This window comes from Cucumis melo, chromosome 11, assembly GCF_025177605.1.
Source record: "Cucumis melo cultivar AY chromosome 11, USDA_Cmelo_AY_1.0, whole genome shotgun sequence".
NCBI classification, from domain to species: Eukaryota; Viridiplantae; Streptophyta; class Magnoliopsida; order Cucurbitales; family Cucurbitaceae; genus Cucumis; species Cucumis melo.
In genome coordinates this window covers 18,627,538-18,641,819 of record NC_066867.1, presented here as the reverse complement: position 1 = coordinate 18,641,819, position 14,282 = coordinate 18,627,538, and the positions used below count along the sequence as shown (strand labels likewise).

The 14,282-nt window shown below is 32.2% G+C and overlaps 1 protein-coding gene across 3 annotated transcripts; it reads left to right on the top strand.

Moving 5' to 3' along the window:
- Nucleotides 1-7,798: 7,798 nt before the first annotated feature.
- LOC103490524 (E3 ubiquitin-protein ligase RMA1H1) lies at nucleotides 7,799-10,434 on the top strand. 3 transcript variants are annotated; one of them, XM_051091528.1, is made up of 3 exons: nucleotides 7,857-8,076; nucleotides 8,419-8,491; nucleotides 9,479-10,434. In XM_051091528.1, the coding sequence occupies exon 3, from the start codon at nucleotides 9,524-9,526 to the stop codon at nucleotides 10,280-10,282; it is 759 nt and encodes a 252-aa protein (XP_050947485.1). In that variant the 5' UTR covers nucleotides 7,857-8,076; nucleotides 8,419-8,491; nucleotides 9,479-9,523; the 3' UTR covers nucleotides 10,283-10,434. The 3 variants fall into 3 exon arrangements, with proteins under 3 accessions (XP_008448288.1, XP_050947485.1, XP_016900554.1); XM_008450066.3 differs by lacking the exon at nucleotides 8,419-8,491 and having other exon boundaries at nucleotides 7,799-8,076; XM_017045065.2 differs by lacking the exons at nucleotides 7,857-8,076; nucleotides 8,419-8,491 and adding an exon at nucleotides 8,542-9,293.
- The last annotated feature ends 3,848 nt before the right edge of the window (nucleotides 10,435-14,282 follow it).

The window sequence follows — 14,282 nt, the reverse complement described above, 5'->3', positions numbered from 1 at the left end:
CAAAAAAGAAGAAAGACAGTTGAAAGGAATCGCAAAATTAGAAAAGAAGAAATGTGATGGAAAGAAATCGCAGTGAAAAAAAAAAAGAAATACGATGGAAAGATTTAACGACGTAAAAAAACAATTGGAAAATACGAAAGATGATGGAAAGAAATCACCAAAAAAAGAAGAGGAAAAAAAGAAAGACGATGAAAGAAATTGAAGAGGAAGACGATGAAAGAAATCGCAGAAGGAAGACGATGAAAGAAATCGGAGGAAGAGAAGAAAGATGAAAGGGCAAACTTGGAATATTAAAAAAATTGTTAACTTTATGGGCTTTGTTACACGAGCCGTAAATAGTTTGGTGGTTTGTTACATTTGTGTAAGTTTTCCTATTTATTATCATTTTATCTTTATCTTACTATTGGGAATTTGGGATGGTCATGAATCATTTATGTCCATTTACTTTTTAGATAAAATTTTAAATCATTTCCCTAATTACCTTATAATTAGTTTTATAAAAAAGGTACCCTTTTTTTATACTTGTAAAATTGAAAAACCAACTTCAAGTTTTTTAGCTTACCCAACTTACCTACGTCCGTTGAACTTTTTAGTCACATATATTATCTTAAATAACTAAACTTCTAAAAATATTTATAAATGTAATAAAATATCATAATCTATCTATAATTGAGCATAATACATATAGACATAAATAGAAGTATATTTGATTTAGTTTTATAAATTGAAAATAACACATTCAAAATAAATAAATATATATAGATAGATAGATAGATAAGAGAAATTTTCATATAATCAAAATATTTACGGCCATGTAACAAAATGAAAAAGATCGAGAGGTCATTTTTTTTAAATATTTCAAGTTTACCCTTCCTTTTCATGTCTTTCTTCTCTTCTTCTTTTTTTCTCTCCATTTCTCCATGTCTTTCTTCTCTTCCTTTACTTTTTTTTTAAACTGTTATTTGATTCAAGATCGTGTGCCAAACATAAAAGATTTATTTATTTTTTATTTTTTTTTCAAACTTAAAAACCTAAATGATTGTGTAATATTGAAAAAAATCCTTTAGTAAAATCTAAATAATTGTGTACAAAATCTAAACAACTAATCAAATTATAAAAAAATCGTTTAAATTTTATTTCACTATTGGCTATATTTTTTAAAAGACTCAAATAAATAAATTATTTTAAATAACTTTTAAATCTATCCAAAAGTGTCATGAATTAATTTCTTATAAATCATAATCCTAATATTCCTAAAATACCCATTAGAGAGTAGATTTATCTAACCATTATGGGAGCATTTGGGAGAAAGTTTGATTTACGGAAGAGTTAATGTTGTGATAATTTTAGTATTATAAAAATTCTGTAACGACCCAACTCCTTATACTAGCCGAAGTCAAATAGAAAAAAAATAAAACAAAATCTCGAATTTCTTATTAAAAGCCTAAACAAATGTATATAGAAATAAGTCTAAAAAATAAAATCCTAACTTGGGTCCTATCTAGTTTCAAAGAAATAAAATAAAAATAAAAGAATGCAATAAAAATGCAAATACTGGAATCCGAACAATGATATAAACCAGAAGCAAAATGATTCCTATGACTCGCCACGGTCACTTCTTGTCAGTCGTCAGCTTTTCTTTGCCCTTACCTCTACCTATGCCTGAAAAAAATTAAACAAGAAAGAGTGAGTATAAAAAATATACTCAGTAAGGGACCCACTACTAGTCCCGCTAGGTGCCTTTCAACTTCCTATTAAAGTCCAGTAAAGTGGTACCCCTGAACTGGCACGTTCCCGAACATGTACAATCTGTGATCCCGTAGGAACATATCTAGTCTTTGGTGACCCAAAGGAACACCTAGGACAAGTTGGTCTGTAGCGTACCCGAAGGAAATACTAAGACAATCGGGTTGTGAGTGATCCCGTCGAATCACTCATAATCATGTCTATGTCAATGTCATACTAGACTGGTGATCCCGTCGGACTACGCAGTCATAAAAAGGTGGTGATCCCGAGGGACACCCATGTGAGTACGACTCTAATAGAATAAGCTAACAGTAACCCTATCCATAGCATGTAACGTGTCATAACATTATCATAAACAGGGCATAACATAACAATCATAGCATACTCATCTGAAATACCCTAATCATAAACATAACACAGTCGTCCTCATCAACATACCACTAGTCATATCATAACATCAGTCATCAGCGTCAATTATCATTACAATGTCATTCATTATCAGTAACATCGAGTTCTGCAATTTAGCTATCATCTATGCATAACCATATACACATGCTATTCTCTTAATTTCAGTCGAAAGTCTAGTAGTAGAGTCTCTTACCTGGAGATTAGCTCACAGCAAAAATTTTCTAACAGTCACGATCAAGCTCCCTAACAGTCAAGCCCTAAGCACAAATGAACCCAATGACTAGAATTAATAAATTAATTACTAATTGCCTAGGGTCCAATTCCACTTATCTCAACTTACCCAAAGTTGAAGAATATTCCAAATTTATCATTGATTTGGGAAAAATCTTCAGTTCAATCCTCCAATTGACCTATCACGAAAATAATTCAATTAAATCCATAATTAAATTATTTAATGTCTAAAATTGATATTTGTTGGGAAACAACCAAAATCCAAAAAAAACTTACCAAAATAGGTTAGGTGGCACAAACGGCTAGGAAAACAGGGGTGGCTCGGCTAAGGCTTTGAAAGCGGCTCGGGTAGGAGCGGCTGGCGCAGGCGTGTGGCTCGGACGCAGGAAGGCGGCTCGGCTAAGGTGGCGCGGCTCACGCGGGCGACTGGCGCAGGCTCGGACGAAAGTGTAGGTTTGGGTTCGGTTCGCGGAGAAGGTGGTGTGGGTCGGATTCAGTTTCGGTTTCGCAGCGATGCACAACATGTTTGACGGCTTCGGTGGTGCGACGGACGGAAGGCTCGGCGACTTGCGACGGTCCTGCTACTCAGTGGAAGGGCGAGCGGAGATCGTTCGACTGCGGCGTTCGGCGGTACGCGAACGGACGTTCACAGACAGAACGAAATCGTCTCGACGGCGATGCGGCAACGGGCGGCCTGCACGGTTTGACTGGTGGCGCTACTGCGCGATGGAAGGACGAGCGGAGAAGACCAACGGCGGCGAATGCGGGATGGCAGTTGGCTGGGCACGGCGACTAGGGTTTCAAGGGAAGATGAGTACCCTTCTTTGTTTTTCTTCTTTCACGCTTTACGAAGGTTCTTTAAATAAAGTAAATAATAATATTATTATTATTATTTCTTTTCTTTTTTCCTTAATCCAAACCCCAAAACAAACTAAATCTCAAATCTTCTCTCTCTCCACCAAAAATCATTATCTTTCAAAAAAACAAATATCTCTACCAAATATCTTATCCACAACAAAATTATTTTACCTTCAAATTTAATTAATTATACAGTTAACCATATAATTAATCATATTTTTCTCAAATACAACAAATTAATACATCAACTCCAACACTACAACAATTCGACAATTTCCTAACATCAAAAATCCAATCTTCAAAAAAAATCAACCAAATAACACCCCTAATTACGAAAAGAAAAAAAAATTAAACTTAAGATAATAAAAATAAATTACCTTAAATTTTTGGGGCGTTACAAATTTTATGATAGTATACGTTTGGAGAAGGATTATAATAATGGTGTTATATGTGTTTGGGAGAAGATTGAGAAAGGGGTGGAATAGTGAAAAAGAGAGAAAGAAATACTTTCCCACCCAAACATGGAATGGATTAACATAACTCACTCCTCCTCTCGTAAGCCCAAACGTCCCCAAATATTTTTGGGCTGACAAGAAGAATAGCAAAATTAGAGGTTTACTTTGGATAAATGACGATTTTATTTTTAAATTGACAAAATAGCAAAACATAAAATTTTTAAATAATAAATGGGAGAACAATGTTTTAAATGCCCCTACCTAATTGACAAATGTAATTTCTAAATACATTTGTAACAAAATCTACAAATACCCTATAATTAATACAAACTATGCACCTACCATTTCACATCCCATTCATTGTTTCGAATTGGGAAGCAATTGAAATCCCTAGCATCTCTTTCTTCACTTTGGAAAAGAATAGCTTACATGGCTCGAGTAATAAAGAAAGCGGCTCGGGTGACTAGGAGATTGGCTCGAACGGTGCGCGGGCTTGGGACATGACTGCTCGAATACGGAGGCTTCTTCAATGGCGAAGAGAGCACACCCAGGTGCGGCTGCGTGCTACGGAGAAGGATGAATGGTGCAACAAGCTCCACACAAATGGGAGATCGTGATGGCGGCGGCTGGGTTCGTGGAGATACGACGACGACAATCGAAGCTTCACAGACAAACACCGGTTGGAGCAGACACAGTCCGCTCGCTTCAGATCCGGACTCGCAACTGAGATGAAGAAGATGTGATTTCAAAGAAAGGCAGGGGCGGGCGCGGCCGTGTGATTTCGAAGAAGAAAAAGATGGAGTGTGGGGGGAGCTGTAGCTGAGATGAAGAAGATGATGATGAATTTAGAGTTTTTCAAAAAGATATAATATAATAATAATAATAATAATAATATAATTCATATTATATTATATTATATTATAATATTATAAAATGTATATCTTTTTTTTTCCTTTCTAAGCTTAAATAATTTTAACACTCAACAACATAAAATCTTGATAACTTATGATAATAATGTTGAAAATTTTCACCTCAAAATTTTGACATTAGGAATTCAAATTAAGAATCTAAACTTGATGCATTATATGTGTTTTTTTGTGAATAATTTAAAAAATAAAAAATGTAAAATTAATAGATTATCCATTATCTTTGGCATGATTTAGGAATCTAAAATTAATTAATTTATGCATACTTTTTCGTAAATAATTTGAAAAATAAAAAATGGTGAAATCAATGGATTTTCCATTATATTTGGCATAATTTTAGAAATTCAATTTAAGAATCTAAAATTAATACATTGTATTTTGTATCCTAATAATTAGGAGATGTTGAAACTGATAGCATATCTTTAGGGATTGTTGGAACAATATAATGGTTTTTTTATTTAGTTAAGAATTATTGTTTACAAATATACTACTGTATTCGTGACAAGTGATATTTTGTTTGATTTTTTATCTCAACAAATACACTGTGTTTGTATATGAACAATTGTCATCGGTGACATATGAGAGATGTATATTAAATTATTGTTTCATAAAAGATACAAACTAAATATAGGAACTCAAACATTATATTTGACATAATTTTAGAGATTCAAACTAAGTTAAAACCAATTTGTAATTTTATGGGTGATATATAACAAATACTATTGTTGGCATAATTTTAGGGATTCAAAGCAATAATCTTAATTAAATTAATGTATACAATTTGCATTTTACAAATTCAAACATTATATTTCTATTTTACTCCATACAATTTGTATGGAGTAAAAGTATGATTGTATACTCTATAGATTCAATAATGGTTATCTGTTTTCTTTTTACTCTGTTATGCGTTTTTTGTAGCTCTCAGGTTTTATGTTTGATGTAGCGGTCGGGTATTAAGAAGATATTCATTATTTTAAGAATAGTTTAAAAAATAGAAAACGGTGAAATTAATGGATATTGCATTGCCATGATTTTAGGAAGGGATTTGAAGTTTGAATCTAAAATTAATTAATTTGTTTATATTTTTCGTAAATAATTTAAAAAATAAAAAATGTCAATTTTGAATCTAAAATTACTTAATTTATGTATGTTTTTTTCGTAAATAATTTTAAAAAAATAAAAAATAATGAAATTAATGGATATTGCATTATCTTTGACGTGATTTTAGGAAGAGATTCAATTTTGAATCTAAAATTAATTAATTTATGTATATTTTTTCGTAATTAATTTAAAAAATACAAAAGGTCAAATTTGAATCTAAATTTACTTAATTTATGTATGTTTTTTCTTAAATAATTTAAAAAATAAAAAATGATAAAATCAATGGATATTGCATTATCTTTGGCATGATTTTAGGAATGGATTCAATTTTGAATCTAAAATTAATTAATTTATGTATATTTTTCCATAAATAACTTAAAAAGTACAAAAGGTCAATTTTGAATCTAAAATTAATGTTTTTTGGTATATAATTTAAAAATAAAAAATGATGAAATTAATTGATATTACATTATCCATGATTTTAGGGAGGATTCAATTTTGAATCTATAATTAGAAAAATAAAAAATTGAATCTTTGAAGTTATTTTTCGTTAATTTATTGATTTTTATCCTCATAATTAGGGGACGTTGAAACTAATGGCATATGTTTAGGGATTGTTGAAACAATATAATAATTTTTAAATGGGTGTGTTTATAAATACATTGTAGGGAAACTTACATAAATCTAACAAAATACCAAACTATTTACGGCCCGTGTAACAAAGCCCATAAAGTTAGCCATTTTTTAAATATTCCGGGTTTGCCCTTCTCTTCTTCGCGTCGTCTAAATCTTCGATTTCTTTTATCGTCTTTCTTCTTTTCCTCTTCTTTTTTTTTTCATTTCTTTCCATCATTTTTCTTATTTTTCAATTATTTTTTTACTTGGTTAAATCTTTCTATCGTATTTCTTTTTTTTCACTACGATTTCTTTACATCGTATTTCTTCTTTTCTGATTTTGTGATTTCTTTCAACCGTCTTTCTTTTTTTTTTTTTTTATTCTTTTCTACATCGTTTAATATTTACTTCGTTTAATCTTTCTATCCTCTTTCTTCTTTTCTTTTTTTTACACATTTACATTTTGGTAACCAAATCTAAACGATTGTGTATAAGATAAAGAATCTTGAAAAAAATAATTTAGATTGGAGTAGCCAAATGTAATAAAAATAAAATAAAATATTGTATATAAAGAATCTTGAAAAAAAATCATTTAGATTGGAGTAGCCAAATGTAAACGTATAAAAAATCTTGAAAAAAAATCATTTGGATTAAAGTAGTCAAATATTAGCGATCCTGTAAAAAGTGTAAAGAAATCTAAACGATCGTGTACAAAAGAATTAAAAATTTAAAAAAATCATTTAACGATCGTGTAACAAAATAAAACGATGGAATTAAAAAGATAAATTGTAGTCATATTTAAACAATCCCGTATAAATTATAACCATATTTATAAACGATCGCCTTGTAGACATATGTAAACGATCGCGTATAAATTATAGTCATATCTAAACGATCGCGTATGACGTATATATTGAACCATATCTAAATGATCGCGTATATATTGAATCATATCTAAATGATTGTAGCATATGTAATCGATCGCAAATATATTATGAGCGTTATTGATGGTGTGGTTGACGAGACATTTTCGGTATTTTACACGGTGGACCTCTAGGTTTTTTCCGTTTTTGGAATTGTTTATCACAGTGTAAATATTTTGCCGCTTTTTTATATTTTTGAAAAGACTCCTACGTTGTATTCGTGATATGATATTTTGTTTGAATTTTTTATCTCAACAAATACAGTGTATAATATAACAGTTTGCTATTTTTCTTTTTTCTATCCTCAAATTTGCTCTTTTCTCACTTTTCCCAATATTTTACATCCAAAAGTCCAATACATTAATTATTTTTAGACGAGTATTGAAGAAGATAAAATCTCACCATATTCACAATTATTTTCTATAAAATAATTAAAGAAAAATTGTTGATAGAAATGCCTTTTCAATTCCTAAAAAGGTTAGTTTTTGTTTTTTCTTTTTAATAAATACGAGTAAGGAAAGGGAGGAAAAGGAAAGGGGATTGAAGAGAAACCAGAGCTTTAAAAGAGAGCAATGTTTTTGTCCTTTATCTGCTTTAAGCTCAGACGCCGCATCGTCATCGTCCCATCATCTCTTCTTTTTCCATTTCTATTGAATTTCGGATTCCTTCCCTCTCCCCTTTTCTCGCTTTTTATATAAACACCCTCTCAACCCTCCTCATCCCCCTCTTCAAATTCATATTCCTTCTTCTTCCTCCTCTCTCAACCAACCTTCTTAACTCACACGCACATACTAATCCGCCGATTAAGTTTCGGTACGTTTCGTTCCCCCCCCCCCCCCCTGTGTGTATGGGAGTGTGTTTCTCAGTGGAATAAGCTTTTGATCTGTTTGCCAATGTATATCGGTCTTTTTTTTTTGTTTTTCGGTTTAGGTTTCTTCCTTCCCAAACTTCTGATGGAGATGGGGTTCTTTGTTTTTTGGGTTTTGGGTTTTGGGTTTTTTTTTTTTAATATCGCTTCGAACTCCATCCCCTTTTTCTGTGGATGACTTTTATTGGGTTTCTTTGTTTTCTGAAACGGTTTTATGTGTTGTGCGGACGGAAAATTTTCATGCTCTGTTTTTGCTCTGTTTTTTAGAGATGTTTTGTGTGGTGTAGGGGTGGGGGTGGATTCATTCGATTGTTTTGTTTGTGCCGAAGATTAATACGCCAATAGAACTTTAGCCAAGTGGTGAGTTACGAAGTTCTTTTGTTATAGGTGTTCTTGTTGGGTCTTTTGAATAGAAAGTTCAGTAGGATTTTCCACCTCTTTGGAAAATGGAAGAGTAATTATGTGGAGTTCTGATTTCGATTGCAACTTGGGTTTTGATTCACCTTTATATTGTTTTTGGTTATTACTTGTTGGGTTTGTGATTTATCTTCATTTAGGAAAATTCTTAGTTATGTATTTATGCCGTTCTGGTTTCTTCTATGCATGATTATGCCTCTCGGATCTGTTTTCCAAGTAACTGATCCGAATTTATGTGTGTACCTAAAGATTGATAGTTATTTTCACTTTCACCTGTACTGAGTTCATCTGCTTCAAAAGATGGCTTATGAGTGCAGAAGATTCTGAATCTTTACCACGTTATGCAGTAAATTGGAACTTCTAACCATTGATTTAGCATAACGTAATCTAGGGAAGTTCTTGGATGCATTGTGTCTGTGAGAGTCATCACGAATCTCCATCATTTGAATTTGTTATTGATTAAATAAATTGAATCTGGGTCTGTCAAGATCAGCATGTTTTGATATTTATGGGAACTTCAGAAATCCTCGACATCATTCTCCACTTGGGGGTTTCGTGATAGAATTTTCAAGAAGCGACCATTCAGAATACAATAATCTATAAGCTTACCCATGTTCGTGTCAGTTCTGGGACCCAATTAATATTATATTTGAACCAGTGGATTAGGATGATTTGTTTTGCCGTTTCATCAGTTATCTTATCACTGCAATGAATGTGATGCTTTTGGTTTATTAATGAATTCCTAGTAAGTCGTGCCTTCATAGCTTCTTTTCCGAATTGTTGATTCTTTTGTCTGCTTCTTTGCATACTTGTATTTACAACAGCAGCCTTTTACTGTGAATTTCTGATTAAGTTGTGTGATTCTATTGATCTTCTCTTAGACTTTAGTTGTTCTGAGTTCTGACCTTGTTTCTTGGATATGTTTATCAGCTTGAGGCATTATAGAAAGAAGACTGCAGAAACATAAACCTGGCCATGGAACAGCAGTACCTTGAAGAGGCTTTGATGCCAAACGACAATTCATTAGGAGGAGACAAATTACGTTTAGACATCCAAACATATATTTCAGATGCTGAAGATGAAGCTTCCCATGGCTTTGACTGCAACATATGCCTAGACTCAGTTCAAGATCCTGTTGTAACACTTTGTGGTCATCTCTTCTGTTGGCCCTGCATTTATAAATGGCTTCACTCCAAGAAATTATCTGCACAACAATGCCAACAAGTGGAATGCCGATGTCCTGTTTGCAAGGCCAAAGTCTCCCGTGCTACTCTCATCCCAATCTACGGAAAATTTCAAACTACAGATGCCTCCAAAGCTAAAGCACCTCCAAATCTTGGCCCAGCCATCCCACGCAGACCGCTTGGGTGGCATGCTTGTGAGGCAGAGACACCAGCATCTCCAACCCCCCAGCTTCATTCCCACAACTATTCTCCTCAGTCACACTCCTACTACTCACAAACACAAAACGAATACATCTCTTCGTCAATGCTTAGCTCAAGCAGTATCACAACAAACATTATCCATCCAGTGATTGGAATGTTTGGTGACACGATTTACCCAAGAACGTTGGGAAACACAACAACGAACCTGTACAGTTATCCAAATTCATATGGTAATGTGAGCAACAGTAGTGTAAGACTGAGGAGGCACATAATGCAGGCTGATGAGTCACTGAGCAGAATCTGTTTCTTCTTTTTTTGCTGCTTAGTAATATGTCTTCTTTTATTCTAAGAAGCTCCCTTTAGACCATTTCTAGGTATTGGATGTAGATATATACACATAGCATGTAACTATGAGCTTAGTGTAAAAAAGGGGTATAAATTTCCTTCCAATCTGTTTCATGGGATTGGTGGATGTATAATGAAAATTATTTTATGTGGGAATCCCATTATCACAAAAAGTTAATTAGATGGGCATTATCATAAGAATCTCCTGATAAGTCATCCATGAAAAAGAATGAAGATAGGGAAAGTTTGCATAATCTTTTCTTTTCTTTGTTTGTGTGGTTGATTAAAAAAATTACTAAAATCCAATTTTGTGGTTATCCAAACTTGACGCATTTCAATATAAAATTAGGTGAATGGAAGAGGGCATCTTCATGCACCCAAACAAGTCTTTCTCCAAAGGAACAAATTTCTTCCGTGAATGGCACGACTTCAATAATTAAGCAACCGGTAATATTTGTATTAGTACTTAAATAGATCGAACTAACTTTAATTCAAGTGAGCCTGTTTGTTTATTTACAATGAATTTCATAATACTTTGATACCAACCGTTCATGCATCAAATTAAATTTTATTTTATTTAATAAATTTGATGTAATTTTAGTATTTCTCATGAAATTCAATATGGGTGATTTTGTTATTGTACCATGTTACTAGAGTTTTATTAGAAAGACTATCCTAAGGTTGTTTCTAAAGTTAGGTTTTATGATGAATTGAATTTAGATTTTTGATTTTTTTTTTCAAAATTAATACTTATTGGGTTGCATGTTAAAAACATTCAAATGAGATCGATAATCCCCATCTATATATTGGATCAAATTTTTTATGGCTTTGTGACTGATGTGGAATTACGAGTGCAGGGATGGGTGGGTCCAATAGCTGAGGCGAATGATAAGTATTTGGGAAACCTTTCAGCTTTTTACACAATTAGGAGAAGCACCAAAGTGGAAAGTTAAGGTCTTAAGGAATTACTAGTTTAAGACCACTTGTACAAAGCTCACACACATGCCAAAGTATTATGTGTGCAAATAATTAATTAGGCAGTCAATTTCAGCCACAAGATGAAGAGTCCATTCCATATAGTTTTATTTATGGTGTAGAGTCCATTCCATATAGCTTTTATTTTGTGGTTTTTTCTTGTTTTTTTTTTTTTTTTTTATTATTATTATTTTAAAAATTAACTTAGGTATATTCTAGATTTCACCTATCTATTATACAACCCAAACAATACTCGGTAAAACTCTATTATGTCATTTGTTAATTTTTTTTTTCACTTTAATTGTATTCTTTTGCTATGGGTAGAAAGTAGGATCCTTGAATTAGGTCTAGGCTATCCACTGTCCTTAAATGTTTTAGAAAGAGAAAGTGTTATGGAATTGTTTTATGTTTTTTTGTTTCTCATTCAACATTTACATTGGTTTAGTTAGTTAAACTTTTTTAAAGAATAAGAGCTACTTGTGACCTTACATTATAGTAAAATAGAAAAAGAAAAAAAAAAAAAAAAAGGCTACACATTGAACATGATTTCGAGATTTCGCGTATAATTTTCATTTGGTCAAGTTTCTAATGGTTGTCTTTTAGTTCATAAATTTTGAGTTTGGTTCAATTTAATAAATGTTTCGAAATTATCTCCATTTTAGCATTGACAAGAATTTCTTTTCCATTCTATTTCTTGGTTTCAAGACTTTTACCCTTTAACCTACAAAGTTGTCACTAAATACTCATTTTACCCTTTGCTAAAGAATGAGAGTGAATAATTATTTTAATTATTTTAATTATTTTAAATTAATTAATAGGCATTAATGCTAAAGAATGAGAGTGATAATTAGTGAAGTTAAAAGTGTAAATCTTAAAATCTAGAGTTAAATTAAAGGAAGAGAAAAAAATCAAATCTTATTAGTAAAATGGTAACATTTTGAAACATAAACACTAAATTGAAATCAAATGTTGAAGAAATTAGCATAAAAGAAAGAGAGACACACTTACTCGGAAGAAAGACACTTCTATTAAGAAAATTTACAAATGATTAACACTTTTGGAAAGAAGGTTCATTTACTCTCAAAACACTCACTCACTTTCAATCTAAGTCTCTCTCTAACTCTCTCACTTCCTTTCTTACCCATTTTGCTTACTTTCCTTGCTTCACAAATGAAGGCATAACCCTTATTTATAGATGTGAGATCCTTAAAGCCCAAACAAAAGGATCTCAGTAGAGTTCTAACTATTTAGATATTTTATAGTTTAGCTTTATCTTAAGGAATTAGAATTCTTTAACCTAAATAAAATCTAGGATATTTCTAGATTTTTTCTTTTGAGATATTTATTTACGTCCTTCACCATAATTCTAGAGAAGTCTAATTTACATATTTATATCATATTGTAGATACTTAAATAACCTTCTAGAATAGTTAGTGTTGTCTTCTATTTTAACACGCCCCTTCAACACCAACTATTTTAGCCTTCTAGCACTTTGCAAGCTTGGATGCACTTACCCTTCTGCCACTTTGTCCCAACGTCTATTTCTTCTTAATGCATCTACTTCTTCTTCTAGGACCTTTCTCCATTAGATATTTTGTGATATTTCTTCGTATGTTGTTAATTCTTCAAATATTGTTAACATTGCATTTGCATTTGCATACCTAAAATTTGCTATCTTCTGCATGTTTGATCTTTGTAATTTTGGTTTTTTATTATGTATTTTAGGTCAAGAACTTTGTATTTCAAGCACTTTAACATCTTTGTCCTTTTCTTCTCCTTCTTTCATGGGATCATGTTGCACTTGACTTATCTTATCTTTAGAGCGATTATCCTTAGGTGTCTTTTCTTGTTCAAGTGCCCTTCCATGATAATGGTTCATCAATTCTAACATTTCTTAATGTATGATATTGTTCACCAATAGAATCAATGCACTCTGTACATTGGTGTCTTTACTTATCCACGTAGGCGTCTTCTGCTAACATGATATAGATGGAATCAAGTTCCCACCCTTCTATCAATAGATTGTCACTGGCTTCCAAATCTTGGTAGACCTTGACACCATCAGGTCCAACACACAATAAAGCTGCCTGCAGATATCAATTGAAATATTGGCACCAAATTTTTTTACATTTTAGGCACATAAATCGTGTTTTCCAATTTCACTTGATTGGAATTAGAATAAGAAATTATGAAAGTTTTGCCAATGTGGGCTATTGAAAATTTTGAGTTGTTTGTAGCTACAACAACTCGGCTTTCTTTGTACTCTAATGTGTTTTACAGCTTTCTCTTATCTCTTGTCGTTGGTTAGAACATTCTGAATCAACAATCTAATCATTTTCATAATTTACCAATTTTTTAGTCTCTTCATCTCTTTTTTATCCTTCTTTCTTTTGAAAATTTGAATGACCTTTTCTTTGGCCACTAAAGAGCGCTTCTTCAGTGTTGTTCTTTATCGTGACATTTGACATTTGTTTTATCAATGCTTCTTGGCTGGAAAGTATATTTTGTAGGTCAATCAAGGAAGGTTGAACTGCCCAACCTTGAATTGCAACAATAAAGCTTCTATATTAATGTTTAACGTGGTTAATAATTCTTCTCATTCTTGATTCTGAAATAACTGTGGCATAGAGATTTTACCATGGTGAAGTACTGGTTGAGAGACATCTTCTTTTGAGCAATTAACAAGAGCTCGTTCTCTAAAAACTGCAATCTTGCATCATTCTTCTTTGAGAAAAGTGAGACAAATGTGTCTCATGCTTTCTTTTGCATATCCATAATGCTAATATACTCCAACATTTCTTAATCAATTGTAGTTTTAATTGCAAACATGGCTTTACTTGTCTTGATACCTCATTTCTTCAAAGCATCAGCATCCTTGGGTGGATTAACTTCGGTGCCTCCTACAACATCCCACAAGTAAATCTTGGAGATATGACTTTCTACATGTGCACCATGTTTTATAATTCTAGTGCTAAGCTTCTTGATTCCTCCAACAACTTGAAGGTCTCCCATCATCAAGTAATGATTAA

Coding starts and splice junctions, on each gene's coding strand:
- LOC103490524 (XM_008450066.3), top strand. CDS start 9,524: ATGGAACAGCAGTACCTTGAAGAGGCTTTGATGCCAAACGACAATTCA.